This window comes from Colletotrichum jinshuiense, chromosome 6, assembly GCF_051148585.1.
Source record: "Colletotrichum jinshuiense chromosome 6, complete sequence".
Lineage (NCBI taxonomy): Eukaryota > Fungi > Ascomycota > Sordariomycetes > Glomerellales > Glomerellaceae > Colletotrichum > Colletotrichum jinshuiense.
The window spans coordinates 1390919-1411863 of NC_139313.1; the positions used below are offsets into that span (position 1 = coordinate 1390919).

Genomic DNA, 20945 nt, shown 5'->3' on the forward strand with positions numbered 1-20945 from the left:
GGGATGGGCAGAAAGTTTGTGGAAGCACGATGGTATTGTTTAATGCAATGACTCGCCGTCCTCCGCCGTCCTCCGCCGTTCGTGAGATTCGTCCGGGTTCTTGAGCAAGACCGAGAAGCGTTACAAAGAGTCGCAGGCGTCTCGTGGCTTTTCCCGCCTCGTCCGTTTGCAGGGACAGGCCGGAGCTGCAGGCGTCTTTGTCAGCATTGCAGCAGGCAAAGTTAGGCTTTCTGCTTCTGGTTTGGGCAGGGAAAGATACAGATAACGTTGTTTTCGGAAATCCTAGAATGAAATGCCACCCAACCCTCCGCCCTATATCGTTTTACGGCCATAAGGAGGTGGTAACTAACTTTCAGTGGTTTACTGAGATCGTCATGCCGCAGAAGAAGGCTTACGGCCGAATTGGCTGCTCCGTGCTCGTCAACAGGGTGCCCGGAGTTCGGCCGGTAGTTTTGTGTGAAACATGGCCGTGGAGGCCTCTGCTTCCCGGCTGCAATAGAACTTATTGAATTTGTCACTTATCTGAGAACGACATCGGACGAGGCGGGGGGTCAGTTGAAATGATATCGCTGACTCCAGTTCACAGTTCAGAACTCAGGAGAAAGGGAACTCCGGAGATAAAGTTGAGTTCATTTTACTGCAACACCTGTGATACTGAGACAATAACAACCTGTCCGGGCTCTTTTGAGTTATCATTTGCGGGTTCTCTCGAACCGGAACGGCTGCGAATAGAGTGATGTCGAGAGTATCTTAAGGTTGCGGTGAGAAGGGTGAGGAGGGTCAGAATAACCATTGTTGATACATCTTACAGTGAAATTCTGGCATTGAGGCAGGCTTACCACGAGGCTTCCGGGTGTTTCGGTGTTTCAGCGACGAAGGGGACCATAGCTGATACTCGTTTGTGACTCCTCCGGAGCCTTGAGATGAATCGCATACTAACCTAACAATAACTCTTGGGATGAGAACGACCCCAACTTAAGGATGAAGGAGACCAGATGACAATGCTTGTTTGTCGTTCATTTACCGTTTGTTCCGTTCTTCGATCTCTCACAGAATTCAAAACTATCAGAAGAGGAAAAGGGGAGCCGTGATGTTTCTCTATTATTGCAGGGCTGGCCGCTTTGATGGCATTCATCGGCAAACATGAAACAACATACATTCACGGCGAATCAGGAACCATGAGTTTGAGTCAATCAAGCCTTTTTGAAAGGAAATTAAGCATCAAAGAAATAACATGGGAAAATTTGACCTTCGCATCATCTCAAAGTCCAGCAACATCTTGGAGGCCCCCACGTTTCCAATCCTTCCCGACTCCGGTCTGTCCGAGTCTGGCCACATCTTCACGCGTATCAACCTTGTCTCCTTAATTTTGTTTCCCAAGCTTTCGAGATGGGGCTGAAGCTCAGTCGCTGGGCTTGACCGGACCTCCGGGGACCGGGGACTGAGTGACGATGGGACCACCCGGAATTGGCTTGTCCGGGATAATGGGACCGCCGGGGATCGGCTTGTCGGGAATTATGGGGCCGACAATGACATCTTGATTGCATGCCTTAAGGGCAGCGATGATGGCTTGCTCGAGGTTCCAGATCTCGAAGGGCGGGGTGTTGCCGTAGATGAGCAGGAGGCTGGTCAAGGTCGCGCGAAGACCAATTATATCGGAATCTTTGCAGGAACCAACTCCGAAGATTTGACGCTTGGTCGATGGGCCAAAGGTGGTAGATGCATCGCCAAGGACAATGGTGTCAACTTTGACGCCCTTTCCAGCGAGGATATCTGCCAGATGCAGCAGGACCATGTAGGTGCCGAGAGAAGGCTTGGTTCCAGTGGTATAGGGCTTGAGCAGATTGTAATAGGTCTCTGTAAGAGCGTCTATGTCCTCGGCACGCTCGTTCAAGGTTGGCGTGGGGGCTTAGGTCAGGGAAGTTAGTCACACAAGTATTAACGAATAAAATGCATTGCGGAATGCGTACCAGACTTCAAAGACTTGCGTTCAACAGCATGTTCGACAGCCTGCCGCAGAAGTTAGCCACACAGCCTAACCAGGCTCAGAGAAACTCCCGTTCATGAGATGGACAAGCAAAAGGGTCGGACTCACATCGCGCTTGCCTGGCTTGATGATTGGTTCGCTGATCGGAGGAAGCAGAATTGGACCGACTGGGTCGGAAGGGGTGTTTCCTCCGCCTGGAAGCAGGATTGTTGAACCATCTCCTATCCCGAATTGAGGCGCCGCGTTGCTCAAAGCCGCAAGGCCGAGCAGGGCCAGTGTATAGGGTCGCATCTTAGACACTACTGTGCCAGGTGGAAGTTCATTGAATTGAGGACGCAACGAGATTTTGACTCCAGAAGAGAAGGAAAAAGAGGAATATTATATATTGCTGAAGCTCACTTTGGGCTGGAAATTTTTCGACGAGTTGTGATTCTAATCTTTCTAGTTGGTAGCACTTGCAGAACTTGGCGCAAATCGAACCACTTCGTGGTCTCAAACGCACCTGACGCCTGATATGGCGACTGAAGCCAATATCATCTATGTTAATATCCGTGGAAAGGACCTGGAATGAAGCGAATGATGCAAGCGACATATCCGGGGGGATTTAGCCGGGGCTTGATAGACACGACGTGCATCACGGAAGACCTAAACCTGGTTCCGAGATGCCAGGTATATTAGCCAGACTGCCGAGATATTGAGTCTCTGTAAAATTAGGTTATTTTGTTTAATTACCGCCGTGTTGAACTCTGCAAGGCTCCCATTTGGGAAGTCGGGGCATCAAGACCGAGGAAAATAAAGACAGGTTTCGACCAAGCACACGACAATCAAGCCAATGTTTTGTGGTTCCAAATGAGATTATCTTGGCTTTGCAGTCGAACCAAGTATCTGTGACCTCCATATGTAGCCGATATGAAGCGAATGGACTGCAGCGTATCAACACAGTGTTCTTGAACTCATTCTGGTTGATTCTAACTGGATTTGATCACGCTTCCGAACCCCGATGCTAGCTTAACCATTAAATGCCTAAGAAAGGCTATAGTGCATGAGAGCTCCTCAAAAACCTGTGGGTTTAATAGTGAATTAGTATTGCCCGCCCCTGTAAATGGGATAAGAACCAATTAACCATCAGCGACTTTCGTGAACCGAAAGAGTCTCAAAACCGGTAACCGGTGAAATTTTGATTGCGGCTGTCGGCCGATGATACCTCAATAATTACTTTGGTGGCAAATGAGGGCATAGAATCTAAACCACGCGAGGGATATCTCGAGGCGCTCGCTACAACGAGTGCTCAATGGCTTCCCGTGTACGCAGGCGAAAATCTGCGCACAGGGTCTTCTGAGCCACAGAGCATTCCCCAAAGGTGGACTCCCTTAAGAAAGTCTATCGGTATGCCCTGCCGAATAAAAGGCCCGTTAGGACGCTGTGAACACTCAGCCAAATCTAGGCTTGAAATTATGTTTTCCAGTGCTTCCGCGACAGTTTGGTAGACGGCCTATTTAAGCCGTGGTTTTGTCAGGTCTTTGCCATAACCAAAGTCACAATGTAGACACCTTTTTGTGATATCGTGATAGCACGGTCCCAATGAGGAAGCACGTAATGTCATTCTGCGAACAGTTGTGATGTCGCCCGGCTTCAGCTTAGTCCATCTTTTAATCTGCAGCAGTGCTACACCAAGGCTATCCAGAGCAAGATTATTGATACCGTAGAAAAGACACTCATCTTCAGTGATCTGCAGATGGCTTAGATAATCTATGTCACCGTCCACCGAGCCCATTTGATATTGGGAGACGTCGACACCAAGGTGCAGCGTTTGAAGCGCCTTTGATAACTCTTCGCTCCAAATAGGTCACTGAGACTCTAGATATCACGGAGTCATGGGGCTGAGTGGAACTTACTACATTCAACACGAGAAATTGAGTCATTTTAAGTCGGTTAACTGTCGAGAATATATCGCCTGAAAACTAATTCAAGATTTCGTCCATAGTAACTGTCCTTCGATCCGATGACGATGGCTGAGGCGTTCACCCCAAAACTACCATACACAAGATAGAACGAACATATACAGGAAACTTTCTCTGATCGGTCATCAAGATGCCCCAAGCAAGTCGCCTGGGCCCTCCGCGTCAATCCTTTGCATATATCCTTAGACGACCAGAGGTCACATGAATCTTTTTGGAGAACTCCTTCAAGACACCGGGCAACCGTAAGGCCTGGAAAGTGGGATGGCATTTGGATTTCTGCCTCCGAAACCCTAAAAATTTTGAGCCGCTTTTGAGGCGAAGGTCTGCGATCATTTGCATGTGTGAGGTGTGCCAATTTGGGCGGCTCTACCCATTCCAGATACTGTAAGCGTACTTCACGTTGGAAAGAGTCGAATTGATAATTTTTATGTTTTGGCGATGACAGACTATCACCAATTTCATCTGAATTTTACTGTCTAATAGATGTTCTCGGCAAACAATTTCACTGCATGGTCTATGTGGCCGGATTGGCAGCACTTTAATGTTTCCACGAGGGTATCTGAAGAATCTTGGAAACATTTCGTATTCTGATGAGACTGGTTCAGTCGCCCGGCTTTGTAACTCTGAAAATCTTTAATGCATAAAGCTTCAGCTTTTGGAATTTGCTGATCTGCTTCTGTAGTCCTTTTTAACTCGATATTGGGCGAGCGAAGCCTGCCGATTGACTCTTCGAAGTCACTAGCACCCAAGTATGACACTGGCACCGTCTTTGGTTCTCCTGAGGGCTCTTTTCAGTCGATCATCCTAAGTATTTGATCATTATTGCACTCGAAAATTGTTTTCAGTACTCGGTACGTCTAACCTTGCTCTGGGTTTTGGCTGTTGTATCAAAACTTTCAAGGACTGCTTCGATTGCATACAAGGCCTTGTATTTGCATAACTTCATCTGGGAAAGGTGGCCATACGTTAAAAAACTGATTCCCGGCTTTGTAGTTTCAAGCCATTTCTCATCCCACACCTTTGAAATTAGTCAATACGATGTTTTGCATGCTCGGCCATTAGCCTTGGTGAAAATAATTCAATCCCCGGGCGCCAACTACGTAGTTTGGATATGGATATGAAGAAAACTGTGATTAGATTGCGCAAGTTGTACATTTGGTGCCTTCCGATTTACTGTACATAATGTTACCTGTGAAACAGACTTATTTATACAACCAAGGACAACCATCGCCATCGACAGTTTCGAAGAGCGCCCCATCTGACAACCAATCCGTTCCAGACCCAAAAAATGTACAGTTATTACCGACTTGGCCCAAACTATTGTGAAAGCCAACTTCGTCTGGTAGATTGCAGGAATAGGTGTTCAGCGAATGTCCCTGGTTCCTCCCTGCATCGATAAACCTATCAAATTCCTCTAAAGGGGGAAGTTCGACGGCCAAAAAGTCCGAAGCGTGATTTTCACTATTCTCAGGACTGTCGCCTAATTCCTGGTCGATGTGTGGCTCATGTTCAGGTCCTTTGACTTCGTCCGAAGGCTTCCATCTCTCGATCGCGTCTTGTAATACTAGAGCTGCCTTTTGCGCTATAGGATATGATTTACTTATCTCTGACAAGCATTCCATGCAGGTCTGAAGAAGAAGATTGTAACTTCCAATCTTGCTTAAACGGAAGTTGATGAGATGAATACTGCCGGCGATGAAAATAAAGTGAACAACCGGCGACGGTACCAGTCTAATATTGTAAGCACGTCGATAGTTGATAGTTAGCTTGGCAATGTTTGCAGCAGCTATGGCACAAGTTGTCGTTGAATTTAGAGGTGAGAGGTTCCAGGTTTTGAGGTCCATGGAGACCTGAGAGAATCGCAAGAATGGGCGGTGGAGTAGAATAAGTGTGAAATAGAAGTTCATGCTGCGTTAGCGTTAGCGAAAGACTTAATGATCGAGGAATATAGAAATACATACTGGAGTATGAATACCTGGGGTTTTGCAACTATGTTTCTGTCAATAGGCCATGTCAATACCGTGGGTAGATTTTGGTGCCATTGCCACAGCTCCTTGTGCAACTCAGAAGCCTTCAACGCCAGCTCATTTGCCGTGTTACGCCGCCGTTTTCCATAAATACCGACCAGTATCTTGGAGCAGATAATGGACAGAACGGAAGTGTTATGTAGGAGGGATGTTGAGAAATGATCTTCCTCTTGTGAAAGGTGCTCAAATGATTGTTCAGGAACAGGAACAGTGATATCCCAGTCCATGAAGAATGTTGGACGCCCGCAGTAGGCGCTGAAAAGACTTTGCGACAAGAGAAGTCAGAAAACCACACAGAATTTAGGCTCAGAATAAGCAGTTCGCCCGAAAGCACTTACTTGTCTTCCATATGACAACCCCAAAAAACCCTGCGCCTGAGTTCAGCAGTTTCGGAGCTCATTTGACCGGATGCCACGGCCTTGGCGCAATCTAAATGCAAGCCCAAATTGCTAGCTACTCTGAATGCGATACCTAAAACATAAACACTACGTTAGTTGACAATTCGAAGGTGCGAGAAGTTAGGAATGCACTTACCACTATAGGTCCACCCAAGGGAATTGTCTATCATAGCCCCGTACCTGCACCCGAGGAGCAAAGCAGCCTGAACTGTCGTAATTGTTGGATGTTCAATCTCTAGCTCAAACAATGATCGTGCTCGTTTGGAGAAGTTTTGGCCAGCAACCTCGCCCGATGAGGCAGAGTACCTTGTGACTCCCTTGTCGAGGCTTATCATCGATGCCAGGGCAAGGATGGCGTACAGCAGACATGGAGTATAAAAATTGCGGTCGCCATTGCCTCCGCCATCCTCCCAAATCCTCCTGTGGCGGTTGAATATGGCACGGTCAACAACATGTAGATGAGATGATTGCCACTGCCAGAACAAGTCAAGCAGGTAGCCTATGATGGGCTCTGGCTCGGGGAACTCCTCTTGATCTGAGTGAGATTGCTGATTTGATTTCTCTTCTGAGCTTGGAATGTCGGCACTGGGTTTCGTCGTGTTCGTATGGCGCTCTGAATACGGGAACAGACTTGCAGAGCCCAGATACTGGTCCTGATTTTTCGAATCTCCCTCTAGAGTTACTTCATCCATGGACAGAGGGAAACGATCTGATATGCTGTTGAATTCCGAACTACATTGACCAGAGAAGGATGTAGACCGAAGAGAGTTTGATGTAGAATCGGAATGTGACGTCGCTGGATAGTTCGACTGTCCCTCCTGAGGCGAAATTGAAAATGATGTGACTTGGGTGCCCGGGCTGGAAGAATCTGTGGGACTTGGAAACGCCCTTACCATAGAACTATGTCCGTCATCGGCATATCGGTGAACTGGTTCTATCAGGCAGTCTGAGTTCCCGTCGTCCTTGGATTGTCCAAATGCTTGGCTGTCAGCCCTGGAAGCATTCCTCACGAACTCTTCGAGTGCCTGCATCCGCTTGTGCAATGCTTTGGGATCATTAGACTGGCGATTACTGCGCTTGTCCTCGCCATGCCGGACCTCGCACTTTTCGTTTTTGTTCCGACATGGTGTGCAGGATCGATCTGGTCGACCTCCTCCATTCAAAACCTGCGAAATATCACATCGTCTCTTGTCTTTCTTGCAGCGAACACATGCAAAGCTAGCGCGGCTCGCGTGCCGATTTTGGGGCATGGTTGTACTGAGTTTACGGGTGCTCATATCTCATACTCCAATTTCAAGCATCTTCAGGTATGAACGGGTCGTTCGTAAATATCGTGGTAGGACAGGGGAGGAGGGCGTCAACGGCTTTGGGAGATCAGGTCAAAAATGACGGAGTGTTGTGAGATGACTGACCTTACCTCTTGGCCCCGAAGTGCCAGATAACTGAGAAATGGCGAGCATAAATCCATCGGCATTACCATACTAGGATTTCCGTTATGCCCGTCTCTGTCCATCGTACAATAACCTGCCTAGGTGACTGTAAGCATGATAAATTGCCCCTGTTAGTGCATGAGCATTGGCCAATTGTGGCAAACCAACAAAAAGAATGAGCTGTAGGTAGCTATATGGGTGAAGTTGCTATTTCCCGCCCAGCACGCGGGGAACTGTGGCAATCTAGAACGTGGGAAACTGGAGACAGGTGACCTCGTAAGGTGAATAATGGGGCAAAATAGAGGGGCACCGACCATCCAGGGTAACCCTACAGTAAGACATATTTCAGAAGCTCTCCAAGCTCTCAGTATTTGTACCAGACTAGTTGATCTATGTGATCAGACTGTCTTGGTACTGGCCTGGGTTCATTTGCTTAGAACCCCCACAATCACATAGGTGAATCGGAAGAGCGGCTGAGACGTTTGGATTCAAGCTCCCAGCCTATCCATCGGCGCCATTTGGCCCACTTGCCGATGTCGACTGGAATATGTAACATCTAGTCACATCCAACGGAATGTCGTCCGGTCACGGGAGCCTCACGAACACCCCAAAATCTTGCCCCGCGAACCCCCAGACTCCGCATGCTGACACCCCTGAGCCCCACCCTTCCGTACAACCAACCGACCACTCATATCAAGTCAACACTCCAGCCTCGGGTTACCGTATCAGGTAATCCGGCGCAACCCCTTTCCCGACGGCCTTCAGCATCTCACAAGTCCTCAAGTTGGTCTCATCACAACAACCACACCTGTAATGTTGAAGTTGGCGAGACCCGTTTTTCCTCAATTTACCAAGGTCTGGACCGTAAAAGAACATGGCCCAAGCAGCTGCCAAGAGTACTTCGGGCATCTCGAACTACCTTACACCACAATACTCGTCCTCTAGAGAGGGGTAACCCCACACCCCACACATCACACTCTTGTCGGGAGAAGGCCTCGGGACTACGTCAAAACCAAGACAAAACTTGCGGAAACGTAGCAAACTTTTCCGCAGTCTGAAGCAAGAAAGTTTCGATGATGGGCGGTGCAATTACGTGGCAAGTCCTAACGCTTTCGGGCTGGTCCATATTTCAGAAAATCCAGCCACTCATGACAGACCCTAAAGCCAGCCTGGGTGCCCTTTCTGTGACTGTGTATCAAACACATGATGTTGTATTTACTACCTGCGTATACGGAAACAGAAACAAGTTGGGCATCTGAGCCTCATTTGGTCACCCTTGGTTCATGAGTTGTAACCCGGAGAATGCCCTGGCCGAGCCTAATTGAGTAGTCTGACATGGAAGTATATTCTTGACCTTGAATGTGCCAACAATAACTTTGTAACATTTAGAAAGTATGCTGATTTTGTGAAAATTTCAAGAATGCTCAAGTATTTCGGCTAAGTAGGAGGATGACGAGTACTATTCTGAGTTAAGGCGTTTATTGTATTGAATCAGGAGAGTCGTACGTTGTTGCGTCTAATTATGCAGAGTAGGGTAATATATGATTGGTTTATGACTGAAGTATCATGCCATACCCGCCTTTAATCCTCTGATGGCTACCATCGCACCCCAGGCACCGGGATCAGGATGTAACATACTACCCTTTTCCAGCGGAACACCGACATAGGTCGCTCGGCCAAGCTTTGCTTTAGTCTTCCTGGTCGCCTCAGCACCCTGGATGGCTGCTTCAACAGCCTTTTCAAATCCCCCATTGCGGATGCCCTCGACGAAAGGAATGAGTACGTCAAGAATAGTGCGGTCGCCGATCTTGGCGGGGGTGTAGTGGCTTAAATGCTCCAGGGCGGATGTAAGAGCCAATGTCCAAAGAGACACAATGCTCTGTGACTTTGCGAGCGGCGCATGCTCTTCGACAGAATTGCTCAGGGAGACAAAAAATATCCCCAGAATACCTCCCAGAGTACCGCCCATCTTGCTTTCGACTATGTCTTCCAATTCATGAAGAACCGACACGATGGAGCCTTCAGAAGCGATTCCTTTATTGTCCAGTGCCTCAAGAAGATGCGATGCTCCGGTCCTCAAGGTTTCGCCACAGTCACCATCTCCCATGACCATATCCCAACGTGTGAGATCTGGTTCGGCGTCGATTACAGCCGAGCAAGCCGCACGCAACATAGACTCCAGAGTCGCTGGGTCCATCTTCACATCCCTGCTCGGATCGATTTTCTTCGGTTCTTCGGGAGGTGAGTGCACAAATTGGAGTTGCCGATTGCGTCTCACGGCTTGAGATCCAGCCATTGACTCCCAATGTGTGTTGGTTTTGATGTCGACAAACTCCTTGATCTGTTCTGTCGAGAACGAGCAGTTTCGCGATGCAGCCGTGATGTTGATAAGTGATACCGAGAACGCCGGTGCGTTGAGAGACGTTTCAAGCGGGCCAGTAAATATCCTCACCGGTCGAATGTTCCATTTCTGATCAAGTTGTTCAAGAACCTCATCAGCAAGAGCGCCCATCTCCAGGTATGATATACCTCCGAAGTTACTGAGTAATAGAATGGTTTCGTCTTCACGGTTGAACTTGACGTAGGACCGCTCGGGGTCTTCTTGGTTTAGGCAGTATCGCAATAACTGATCGACCAGAGATTGTGGCGATGGACTGGGAGAGACCTTCGTGTATCCAGGCTCGTTGTGAGGACCGGTCCCAACTTCTATCTCGTCTACCACAAGACGAGCATGCTCTGTCCGACCTGGAACGTGGCAATGGTCGAGTGTGGCCGCGATGGACACAATCTGAGATTCCACAGAGACCCCGAGTTGATAGATTTCATCGAGTGAGCCGGCTCCTATGCCAGTAGCTCCGCTTACGACTTTGAGAACACCGACCTGTCCAGCAAGGCCTCGTCGACCGACCAAACTGCCTCCCTTCTTTCCTACAGATACATCGTCGCCACAGATGATCATGCGACAATTGTGGCCGCGACTCCGTGCTTTCTCGCTTGCGAGTCCGAAGTGAAGACAGTCGCCGGTGTAATTAGTGATTACAAGAATCGTGCCGACGTCTGATGGTACAGTTTCGATGGCGGTCAAGATTTGCTTCGCGGATGGGCTAGCAAAAATGTCACCGGAAACAGAGGCAGCCAGCATATTTTTGCCCACGTAACCGGCCCATGCTGGTTCATGGCCTGAGCCTCCACCAGAAATGATGCTTATTTTGGACCTGTCATACGTTGTGTCGAAGACCACGCGGTGGGTCTGGTCCAGGCCAAGGGAGGGATTGTAAGAAATGAATCCTCGCAAAGACTTGTCGACAAGTCCTTCCGAGGACGTGAAAATGTGCCGGTCTGACATGGTTGTTGATGTTTCTCTGGATAAAACGATTTAAATGCGAACTGTAGGCTAAGACTCTTATGAATGATATACCATTGTTGCAAAGGTATCGGAGTATTTGAATTCATTTCGAGTTATAGAGTATTGCCCCTAGCTGCTGGGTGGGCAGTGTCACATGGGGCTGGTCAGTTGTGGGTTCGTGGACTCTCCGGAAACCCGGGAAATCGGACTGCAACACCCGGATTTCCGCAGCGGAACATTGGTTTGGGGGTGACCCAACTGCAGCTGAAATCATCATTAACACGATTGATAATGTATCATGTGAACAAATGGCTGTGCAGGGTTAAATAATCCCGATCTTCCGGTATTTCGGACCTAGCCAACATTCAAAGCCGACAGCCAAAGTGATATCTTCCTGAGTCTTTAACATAAAAATTTGGTCCTGAACTCATTTTGCGTCAAGCACGATTTTCTTTTCATCAAAATCATTGTAAACTTTTTTGCTTGAATCTTGATACTCTCCATTACTCAGGCCCGTGTCTTCCTTCTACATCACCTACCTGGAATAAAGAGGCTTCAATATGACAAACAAGCCACTTCCGAAGTATCGCATTGCCGTTGGGAGTGACGTAAGGATTATCTGTATATGCGATTAAACCACTGGACTGACATACGTTGGAATAGGAGGCCGGAATCAAATACAAAGATGCAATTAAGGCAGATCTCCAAAACGACTCCCGCGTGGAGGTTGTCGAGGACGTTGGAAGCCATGAGAGTGCCGACAAAACTGCCTACCCTCACAGAGCGGCAGCGGCAGCTCAGCTGGTTGCCGATGGGAAGTGCGATCGTGCTCTGCTTATTTGCGGTACGGGGCTCGGCATGGCCATCGCTGCCAACAAGATCAAGGGCATTCGGGCTGTGACAGCACATGATAGCTTCAGCGTGGAACGATCTGTATTGAGCAATGACGCGCAAGTCTTGTGCATGGGAGAGAGAGTGATCGGTTTGGAACTTGCGAGACGACTTGCTAGAGACTGGCTTGGGTACGTCTTTGACCCCACCAGCCAAAGTGCCGACAAGGTGCATGTCATCACGAGGCTCGAAGAAGTTGCAAATTAGGAGTCCACATTTTCAGAGAGAATTAGTTAATGCCTATACATACTGATATGGATTAAATCCTTGCTGCATCTGATTTGCCTCGCGTGTTTAAAACCACCACAAGACTTTTATCGGTGATACATGAAGACACGCCCGTGCTGTTAAGTTATTTCAGGGTACAGTCATCGCCATGAATATTAGGAGCAACCAAGAGTCCTACTTCGGTCAAGATTCCATCCCGGGAGGTTCTTTGCGGAAAAGAAAGGGTGACTGATATTGTAAAAATAAAGGGATGTATTAGAATCCTTTGGATATCACCCAGGGTGGGGGAAATTGCCAGGAAGTAAGCTTTGTTATAGATGCTTCGTTGTAGTATGTTTCTGGTATGAAGAAATGTGAGGTTACCTACAGATCGTGGGCGCAGACCGGATAACCGGTTGACTGCGGCGCTACCCCGCCCCCACCACCTCCTCCAAAATCGGACCTTCCCCAGAATATGCGCGTGCACATCGACTCGGGAAATTGCCCGATTTTCCGCCGTGCCACGATTTATAGAAGACTGCCTGCCCAGTTGTGAGCATCTATCGGAATCCTCTCCTGGGATAGTTCATATCATCAAAGAAACACCGTTCCACAATTTCAAAATGAGTACGTCGCAGAAGAGGAGGCTGATTGGCATCTCCACCAAAATGTACTTTCCACTTCGCCAAACACTCGATTTCACCACTGCGGTTCTATCTCAACTATCGTCTCTCCCTAAAAACGCCCTTGATGAAGTGGACATATTTTTCATCCCAGACTTTATCTCCATCCACCCCGTTCACGAACTTCTCAAGTCTTCTTTTATTCCTGTTCGGCTAGGCGCACAGGATTGTCACTGGGATGATTTTGGGTCCTTTACTGGAGAGGTCAGCCCCGCCGTGCTACGAGAGACAGGGGTGACAATTGTCGAGGTGGGACATGCAGAGAGAAGAAGACATTTTGGCGAGAATGACGGTGTTGTGGCTAAGAAAGCTGCAGCAGCGAGCAGAAATGGCATGACACCACTGGTGTGTATCGGGGAAAAGACGCAAGGAAACCTGGAAAGTGCACTGAGTGAGTGCAAGGCTCAGATGGATCAAGCCTTGGTTGATGTCCCGGCGGCAGCGGAAATCATCATCGCGTATGAGCCTGTTTGGGCCATTGGGGCAAGCCAGCCAGCCAGCGATGATCATGTCGTCCGGATGGTGAAGGGAATTAGGACTTTCAACTGCATTAAGGAAAGAACGGGCACGACAAGAGTGATTTATGGGGGTAGTGCCGGGCCTGGCTTGTTTGAAAGATTAGGGGAAACAGTGGATGGTCTGTTTCTTGGGAGGTTCGGCCACGATGTCTCGCGGTTTATGAAAACCGTAATGGAGGTGGCTGCCTTCAAGACATAAACGATATATGAGGCAATGCATTATGATGTATACTAATACTCCATTACAAAGTCAATTAGAATATTCTTGCATTCTTATATTTCTTATAAACACGCAACAGCGAGCCATACCTACAGCTATAACTAACAGCATACCTGACCAGCTAGTTTTATTCCTTCTACAATATGTAAGATGGGACTCCTCCCTGCACCACCCGAGATATAGCTACGAAACGTCCAATCAGGTACTAGAGACTCTACGCAGACCTAGGAAGAAGAAAGACAATGAAATTCCCACCAACCCTGTTATGCTAAAATCCAGTACAATAATAAACATGCCCTTGAAACAGGACCTTCAATCCTCTTTCACTTTTAGTTGAACCAGTATAACTCCGAGCTCAATTATCTCATAAAGCATCGCTACTTAGGAAGGATCTGTTTTAAATCAAAGGGCCCATATGGCCGATACCTGGAGGCGCATCGCCTCCCAAAATAGCATCAATGGCATTGAGATCGCTGGGGTCGAAAAACTCAAAAACGTCAAGACCGGCAGGGCCTTCATAGAATGAAGGATCAAAGGTAGTGACTGGCTCACCATTCGGCGGTATAGTGGCCACTTCCCAGCTACTGCCTACCTCAGGTCCGACATGGGCAGGCGCAGTCTCCGGACCAGGGGTATTTGGTGCATCTCCAGAGCCGTTTGCATTCTGCTCATTCAATGCGTTCGAGCAAACCTGGTCGATCTCCTGGATGACTTGCTCGGCAAGATCAACCATGACTAGTGCGGATCGAAACATGCCGCCTAGTTCCCGGAGTATCCTACATGTTGATTGGAGCTGGCGTCGAGACCTCGCCGTCAACATCGGTACTTTGCTAGATCTCAGTTCTCTATATGCCACCCTCAGTGACAATGAAAGGGCGTATGGTACGAAGGTCATGTGAGATAGCGAACCACCGAAGTCCTCGACGATGGTTATAGCTTTGATGGCGGAGAGAGACTGCCGAGTATATGCTAATGACGCATGTTCAGATGGTGATGATCCAACCGGCGTCCGACATGACAGAATGGCGATACCGTGGTAAAGCAGCTCGATGGAGGCTGTGACAAAGTTAGTATCAATAATATTTCTGAGTCAATGGTGACAATCCTGCTTACCCAGAAGACGAGATTCAACACGGACCGCCCTCGCTTTTTCAACCAGGTTTTCGAAGCTTGGAAGATCCTCCATTACAACGCAACCCGAGTTCTTTGCACCTGGGCGATAAATATCAATGATGCGTCCCAATAAGACCACAATCTCCAGGAAAAGTCGGAAACAACTGTCCTGCTCTTGAATACAAGTCACCATATCTCTTCCCAGGTCCCTTTCGTGCATCATCACAGGCCGCCCATGAAAAGCAGCGTTGAGTTGGTCCATTGCCCAGACACAGCAGAATAGCCGAGTTAGATATGCGGGGTCCTCAGACCTTGCTGGGGGGTTTTGGAGGTGAAGTCCAACGGTTTGCGCATTGCTTACAGCCTGCGCCGCCAGCTCTGCGGACAAGTGGCGGTCCTGGGAAAAATGAGTAGACAACGACAGGATTACGAGGATCGCAACCGCCTGAACTCGGTCCTTGACTAGGCCAAGACTTAGGGCCTTTCGGATGGCGGACGAAAGGCGGAGAGCAAATTCTGAGTAGCCCAAGACCGCCGACGAGTCTTCACCAAGTGTCATAAAGGGCTTTGCGCTGGGGTTAGAACCTGCTGCCAGACATATAGCCTGCTTGCAGAGAACCTGTGATATCGTCGAGGTGGGCTTTTGTAGAATGTCCAGGTTCATCACGGGCAGTATCCGGTGGACATCCCGAAGGTAAATCTTTTCCAGTTGGTCATAATGTTCTTTCCTGGGCAAAACGGCGAGGAATTGGTGCTCTGCATGGTCGACAGATACGGCCGAGGCGAGCTCGGTTGTGAGGTTGTTTCTGCCATTTCTGCGGGAATACCAGACGCCCACGGAGTTTGACTCTGCATAACCGCGGTTCGTTCCAGGGCTATCGGCTAGGAAGGCACCTTCAGGGTTTAGGTCGCCAACGAACCTGTCATCGTTGTGCTGATTGGAGTCATCATCTATCGGTTGAGCCTTGCCCACCGGGCTCGTAAGCAGTCCTGTGGCGTCCTCGTGCGCTTCCGAGACCTCCCTGCTGGCACTGCGTTGCCGAGGGTCTACTGGAGTTAATTCTGCGGTATTGGTTGTGTCGGACGCGGAGGGCCGTCGCCTCCGCCTCCAATGAGTTGGATCACGGGACGGGGATTCCGCATCATCCAACGGGTGCTCGCACCGTTTCTGTAACCTCCGTTAACGCCCACATTCTGACTCGATGTGGAAGCCATCACGACGCAACGCGCTCCGATTGGTTGTCTCAGCGGCGCCCGTACAAGGTTCTCGGGCCCCGGCGGCAGGATCGGGACTGATCGTGCGACGAGGCCGCGCGAGGTGAACAGTGAGGTTCTAAGTTGACTGACCTTCCGCTTTCGGCAAGTCTCGCACGCCTGCAGCGCTATTTTGCGCTTCTGCACGGGAATTTCCGTAGTGTTGATGAACTTGAACATGGCGACGTGAAGATGAAGACCCGTCAACTTTGGCTTCGCGTAGCAGCAAGGATTGCAATCACGTTTGTGGGGACATGCGGGGCACTGTTGCGGCTGCAAGCTATGCAAGGAGCGGAGTGTCCAAAAATAGACATACCGTACTACGTAATCAGGCCTAGGAGCTGTGACAAAGACATACTCGCATGCGCGCAACTTACTTACACGGTCGATGAAAATACCTCGGATTATAAACTAGTTGATAAAAAAGTATGTGGTTCATGTATTGAATGATTAGTGAGAAATAGCACCTTCGCTGCTAATAATTCTTTCGGTTTGCATCGTCATCAGTTAACTCGAGGTGTTTTTTTTTTGGAAGGATTGGGTTCTTGTCAATAAAGTATCTCTATGACATCGTCTATACCTCGATCGACCATCACAGAGTATGTTTGAATAAAAGCATAGTGATTAAAAGCAGTTATTCTGAATGTATTCATTTGTCATATTTAAGGGAAATTTAATGATATTTATGTCTCCGTTATGTTCTCCAATCCATACCAGGCTGCCAAGTTTTGCACTTCTTCCAGTGAGTCAATTGTAAGTGAGGACTAGGTTGCTAAGTTCGGTCTACCAGGGCATCGAATCCTGTTAAGGAATGTGCTCCGTTTATTGTCACTTCAAAAGTTCGGCAATGGCCGACAATTACCATTGAACATGATAATCTGGGATAGGCTGTCATGAAATAGATCCGCCGTATTTCAAAGAGCAATCCGGGTTGTTGGATGTACCTATTCTTTACCATGCCGTAAAACGTAAGGACCGTGCAGTGATTATCACATAAGCTTCTGTGGTAGAACTAGGTACCTGTCTGACGCTTCTGGTTTTGGAGAGTACATCGGCGTGCCATTATGCCTTAGAGTGGATTAATAACACATCAGTTAAGCGCCAGAAAGCGGTTACTTAAAGCTAGTTGATTTATAAAGGGGATTGAATGTGATGCGCGTCTAGTTCTATCAATATTACCATGTATGAGTCTCAGGTGATCCCCCTATCCTGTCGTTATCAAAGCCTTACAACGTACACTATTTATCAGCTCTGGATATTGCTACTCCTCCGAGACAGGTAGAATCAAGCAAGACACGTTTCCATCTCCGTAGTGTACAGTGTGGCGTGCTGGCCGCATAGTGGTTCCGGTCGCAGGGTCCTCTCCCGTTCCCAAATTGAAGCTCTGTTTTGGAAAACACCCGCCCGCGACAATCAAACGTATCTTTGAGCCGATCGGAATCCGGTATGCCGTGTCGGGAATGTCCAGCGCAATCAGTCTCGGCTCACGGCTGCCCTCGATACGCCTGTACTGCTCCGTGATGTTGCGCGACCTGCCCCGAGCGTCGACCACACTCAGCCGGATAAAGAGGTCGCAGAAGGGGTTGTCACTCGAGTGAAACAGATTGACCGACGGCGGCCCGAGAATGTCGAGCGGCTTGGTCAGCGGCTCCGACGTGAAGGTAATGACGTCCGGCCTGTTGCATAGTGCAGTGTCATTTACGCTACCGCCGCCGATCATGATGGAGCCGCCGACGGTTGGTGTAGGGTCTGAGGGGTCGAAAGTGAAGCTGGATGCGTCCGCGGTGGAGGGCAACCGGTGGCCTAGCTTTCCGCCGGTTGAAAGGAAGAATCTCTGACGAGTCGTCGGAGGTGGCCAGTTGGGCAGAACTAGCCACTCCGAGGCGTCGCCGCATCGGTGCACTCTCACTGCCGGGAATTTCTGGTTTGACGTGTTTCGAGCAAGGTGGGCGTCGAACCATTTCAGCGATTCTCTTGTCGTATCCCCGGCACCTTGGGCGTCCATGTGGCCACCAGGGCCGACCCTGAGAGCCACAGGGCAGCCTCGTTGGTTCAGTGCATGGTATTGCTCCATCGTCTGTTCGAAGAAGATATCGTGCCACCCCGTGATGAGAAGGATGGGGATGTTTGCCTTGTTCAGTGCATTTCCATGCTTCAGCGACGCCCATGTCGCATCGCTCAAGTCCGGGTGTTTGATGTTGTGGAAAAGCCACGGAGCCTCATCTCCAAAGTGACGTCTCAAGGCGGGCTCCAACGGGACGCTTTTCATAAGTGGATAAAGGCGGCTGGGATCTTTCATCATCATCATCTGTTGCCAGAGGCCCCGCGTTTCCTGGTTCACGATGGTATCGCTCCACAGAACGTGCTGCAGCATGGAAAACGAGCCGGTGCCCCAGATCCGCTCGGCAAAGTCGTGCGGCGCGACGATGATGATGGCGGCGACCATGTCCAGCGGCGGATCCGAAAGGAGGGCCCATTGCGTGAAGCCCAGATACGAGCTCCCCATGGTGGCGAACGTGCCGGTGTACCAGGGTTGGGCCCTCAGCCATGCGACGATGTTTTGACCATCGTCCGCCTCGCTTCGCCCGGCGTCGAAGGCGCCAGTAGAGCCAAATGTGCCACGCGAGCTGACGAAAAGGACTTGGTATCTTCGAGCCGCGAAGACGCGCGCTAAAATGAGAGAGAAGAAGATGCCCCGGCCGTAGGGACCGCGAACGAGAATGGTCCCTATTGGCTCGCAATCGATAGGACGGTAGAGGTCGGAGGCGAGCGCCGTGCCATCCGGAAGGGGTATCATAATGGCCTGGGCGGCATAGGTGCAGGATTCCGCGGGGAGGCCAAGGGCCCACCCCACGACCCGGTCAAGGATCCCGGCCCAAAAGGAACGCGACATTGCGGCAGGTTCCATCGGGGCTACTTGGACACAGACGCCATCACACGTGAAGCAAGCACAGTGATCACAAGGCTGAAAATGATATATGGTCAGAGTTCAGGGGAGACTATCCCTGTGAAGAAGGGCGACGCTTGCGGGGTCTCGGATAACCTCAGCGCCCGTGACCCCACTTCTCCGAAGGTAAGCCCGGAACATTCTCAGCCGAAATTCATTCTAGCTTGTTGAATTCCAGTTCATCTGTCTCAGTTTTCCAGCATATGAATTGACACATTCGTCTCAGCCACAGCCGAGCAAAAGAAGAGCACCTTCGTCACGGAAGGCCGGCATGACGCTCAAGCTGTGGTGTAGCACCCTGGAATTCGGTAGACTCCGGTCCAGTGAAATTGAGCGTGTGTTGACAGCTGTTCTTGCATCAACGGTTGAGACAGCATGAGCCGAGACAGAGGTGTATTCCAACAGCGAATTGGACTAAATACTTTCTGGACTGGACGCCAGAACATCTCGAATCGTCATGGGTCGATAGAGCCAACTTCCGGGGATGTGGGGCCCAGCGCCGCCGCGGCAGGAGCCGGCGGCGACCAGATGGTCGGGTTTGATGCCGCTTACGTAAAACTTTAGACGTCACTCTTACAAGGGAAGCGGGGTTGACGGATGTACAGGGCCATTGAGTCCATTCATTTAGGAAAGACAAATACCAGGCGTCGAATCTTTTGTTCAACATTTTGTTTCAGCCTCCTTGCGTGCCTGTTCGCCGAAGGAGACCAACAACCATGTCTAAGCCTGGCCAGTTTCGAGCTGAGTGAGTGTCTACATGTACCGAGACACCTCTTCCTATCCCGAACATGTACCGGGTTCATCCGCTGTATCCCGGGCTGACTGAAAATGCACGAGATCGGAAAACGAGGACAAGAGGACGAGAATCGAGTGCTGTGGAACTAACGGACAACTAGTCTACCGGATCTTGCACGATACCTGCTCACCAATGGCCCCCGCAAGACACGACCTACTTCCCGTCGCGTCCGGGTCATTTTGAATCATACGTACATTGTCGATACAACCAAGGCAGTGCATGTCTGGGAGCACGACGCATACCCCCAGTTCTACGTGCCTACAGCAGAACTCCGAAACTGCAGCTGGAGAGACAAGCAGGAGATCCAGACCGCCGGAGACTCCGAACCCTGTGCGGCAGCTGTAGTCGAAATAACTACCCCTGGTCGAGACGGCGTTGACAAAGTCACCAATGATCGTGCTTTGAGATTCTCGGACGATGAGAACCTTAGCGGCGCATTGAAGGGGCTGGTTAGGCTGGAATTTGGCAGCATGGGTGAGCATCTCCCCACCAAACGCATGCTTGGTGTCTCAGAACTGAGACAGAACCAGACCAGTGGATCGAAGAAGACACTCCCATTTACGTCCACCCGAAAGATCCGTTCAAGCGCATCGACATCCTCCCATCCTCGCGGCCAGTCCGAGTTGAGGTTGCGGGAACGACAGTCGCCAAATCAGATTTTTCTGTGCACTTGTTGGAGACGGGCTTGCCCACAAGATTCTACCTCCCACTGGCGTCAGTTGACCAGTCGGTTCTCCGCAAGAGCGACCTCACTACCAAGTGTCCTTACAAAGGTGATGCGGAATATTACCACATCATCGTCAATGGAGAGGAGTTTAAGGACCTGGTATGGTATTATAGGCTCCCGACTCACGAGAGTGCGGGCATAGCAGGCCTCTTGTGTTTCTATAACGAAAAGGTTGACATTGTCCTCGACGGCGAACGCCTGGAAAGGCCAAAAACGTTTTTTTCATAGGCTCTAGGCAGGAAATGGTTTCAGCAGTTGTGAAGATACGACTCACTGGAAACATGATGCCTCCCATGCCGATTGTGTGTCTTGTTGTTGGGAACTTTAAACTATTGTATTATCATAATTCAAAATACATGCGGTGTGTAACCTTCCGCGGCTGCCTGCTGTAGGCGCATGAAGGCCGCCAAGCACGCCCTGGTCCATTATTTCAGGATACC

The 20945-nt window shown here is 49.7% G+C and overlaps 7 protein-coding genes across 7 annotated transcripts; 2 read left to right on the forward strand and 5 right to left on the reverse strand.

The window, feature by feature from the left end:
• Positions 1-1402: 1402 nt before the first annotated feature.
• Positions 1403-2278, reverse strand: EsH8_VI_000351 (uncharacterized protein; the record flags this gene model as incomplete). The annotated part of the gene is made up of 3 exons (XM_083271604.1): positions 1403-1908; positions 1971-2010; positions 2096-2278. 3 exons carry the CDS (start codon positions 2276-2278, stop codon positions 1403-1405), a joined length of 729 nt encoding a protein of 242 aa, XP_083126778.1.
• A 2872-nt stretch (positions 2279-5150) lies between these two features.
• Positions 5151-7623, reverse strand: EsH8_VI_000352 (uncharacterized protein; the record flags this gene model as incomplete). Its single annotated transcript, XM_083271605.1, has 4 exons — positions 5151-5856; positions 5910-6239; positions 6314-6446; positions 6510-7623. The coding sequence occupies 4 exons, from the start codon at positions 7621-7623 to the stop codon at positions 5151-5153; spliced, it is 2283 nt and encodes a 760-aa protein (XP_083126779.1).
• A 1744-nt stretch (positions 7624-9367) lies between these two features.
• EsH8_VI_000353 (uncharacterized protein) lies at positions 9368-11149 on the reverse strand (the record flags this gene model as incomplete). Its single annotated transcript, XM_083271606.1, has 1 exon — positions 9368-11149. The coding sequence occupies one exon, from the start codon at positions 11147-11149 to the stop codon at positions 9368-9370; it is 1782 nt and encodes a 593-aa protein (XP_083126780.1).
• Positions 11150-11709: 560 nt separating this feature from the next.
• On the forward strand, positions 11710-12247 carry EsH8_VI_000354 (RpiB/LacA/LacB family sugar-phosphate isomerase; the record flags this gene model as incomplete). Its single annotated transcript, XM_083271607.1, has 2 exons — positions 11710-11757; positions 11813-12247. The coding sequence occupies 2 exons, from the start codon at positions 11710-11712 to the stop codon at positions 12245-12247; spliced, it is 483 nt and encodes a 160-aa protein (XP_083126781.1).
• A 1818-nt stretch (positions 12248-14065) lies between these two features.
• On the reverse strand, positions 14066-16215 carry EsH8_VI_000355 (fungal specific transcription factor domain-containing protein; the record flags this gene model as incomplete). The annotated part of the gene is made up of 3 exons (XM_083271608.1): positions 14066-14724; positions 14782-15828; positions 15867-16215. 3 exons carry the CDS (start codon positions 16213-16215, stop codon positions 14066-14068), a joined length of 2055 nt encoding a protein of 684 aa, XP_083126782.1.
• Positions 16216-17296: 1081 nt separating this feature from the next.
• EsH8_VI_000356 (CocE/NonD family hydrolase) lies at positions 17297-18928 on the reverse strand (the record flags this gene model as incomplete). The annotated part of the gene is made up of 1 exon (XM_083271609.1): positions 17297-18928. One exon carries the CDS (start codon positions 18926-18928, stop codon positions 17297-17299), a length of 1632 nt encoding a protein of 543 aa, XP_083126783.1.
• A 78-nt stretch (positions 18929-19006) lies between these two features.
• EsH8_VI_000357 (DUF427 domain-containing protein) lies at positions 19007-20733 on the forward strand (the record flags this gene model as incomplete). Its single annotated transcript, XM_083271610.1, has 4 exons — positions 19007-19108; positions 19424-19518; positions 19879-20252; positions 20309-20733. The coding sequence occupies 4 exons, from the start codon at positions 19007-19009 to the stop codon at positions 20731-20733; spliced, it is 996 nt and encodes a 331-aa protein (XP_083126784.1).
• Between the last annotated feature and the right edge of the window lie 212 nt (positions 20734-20945).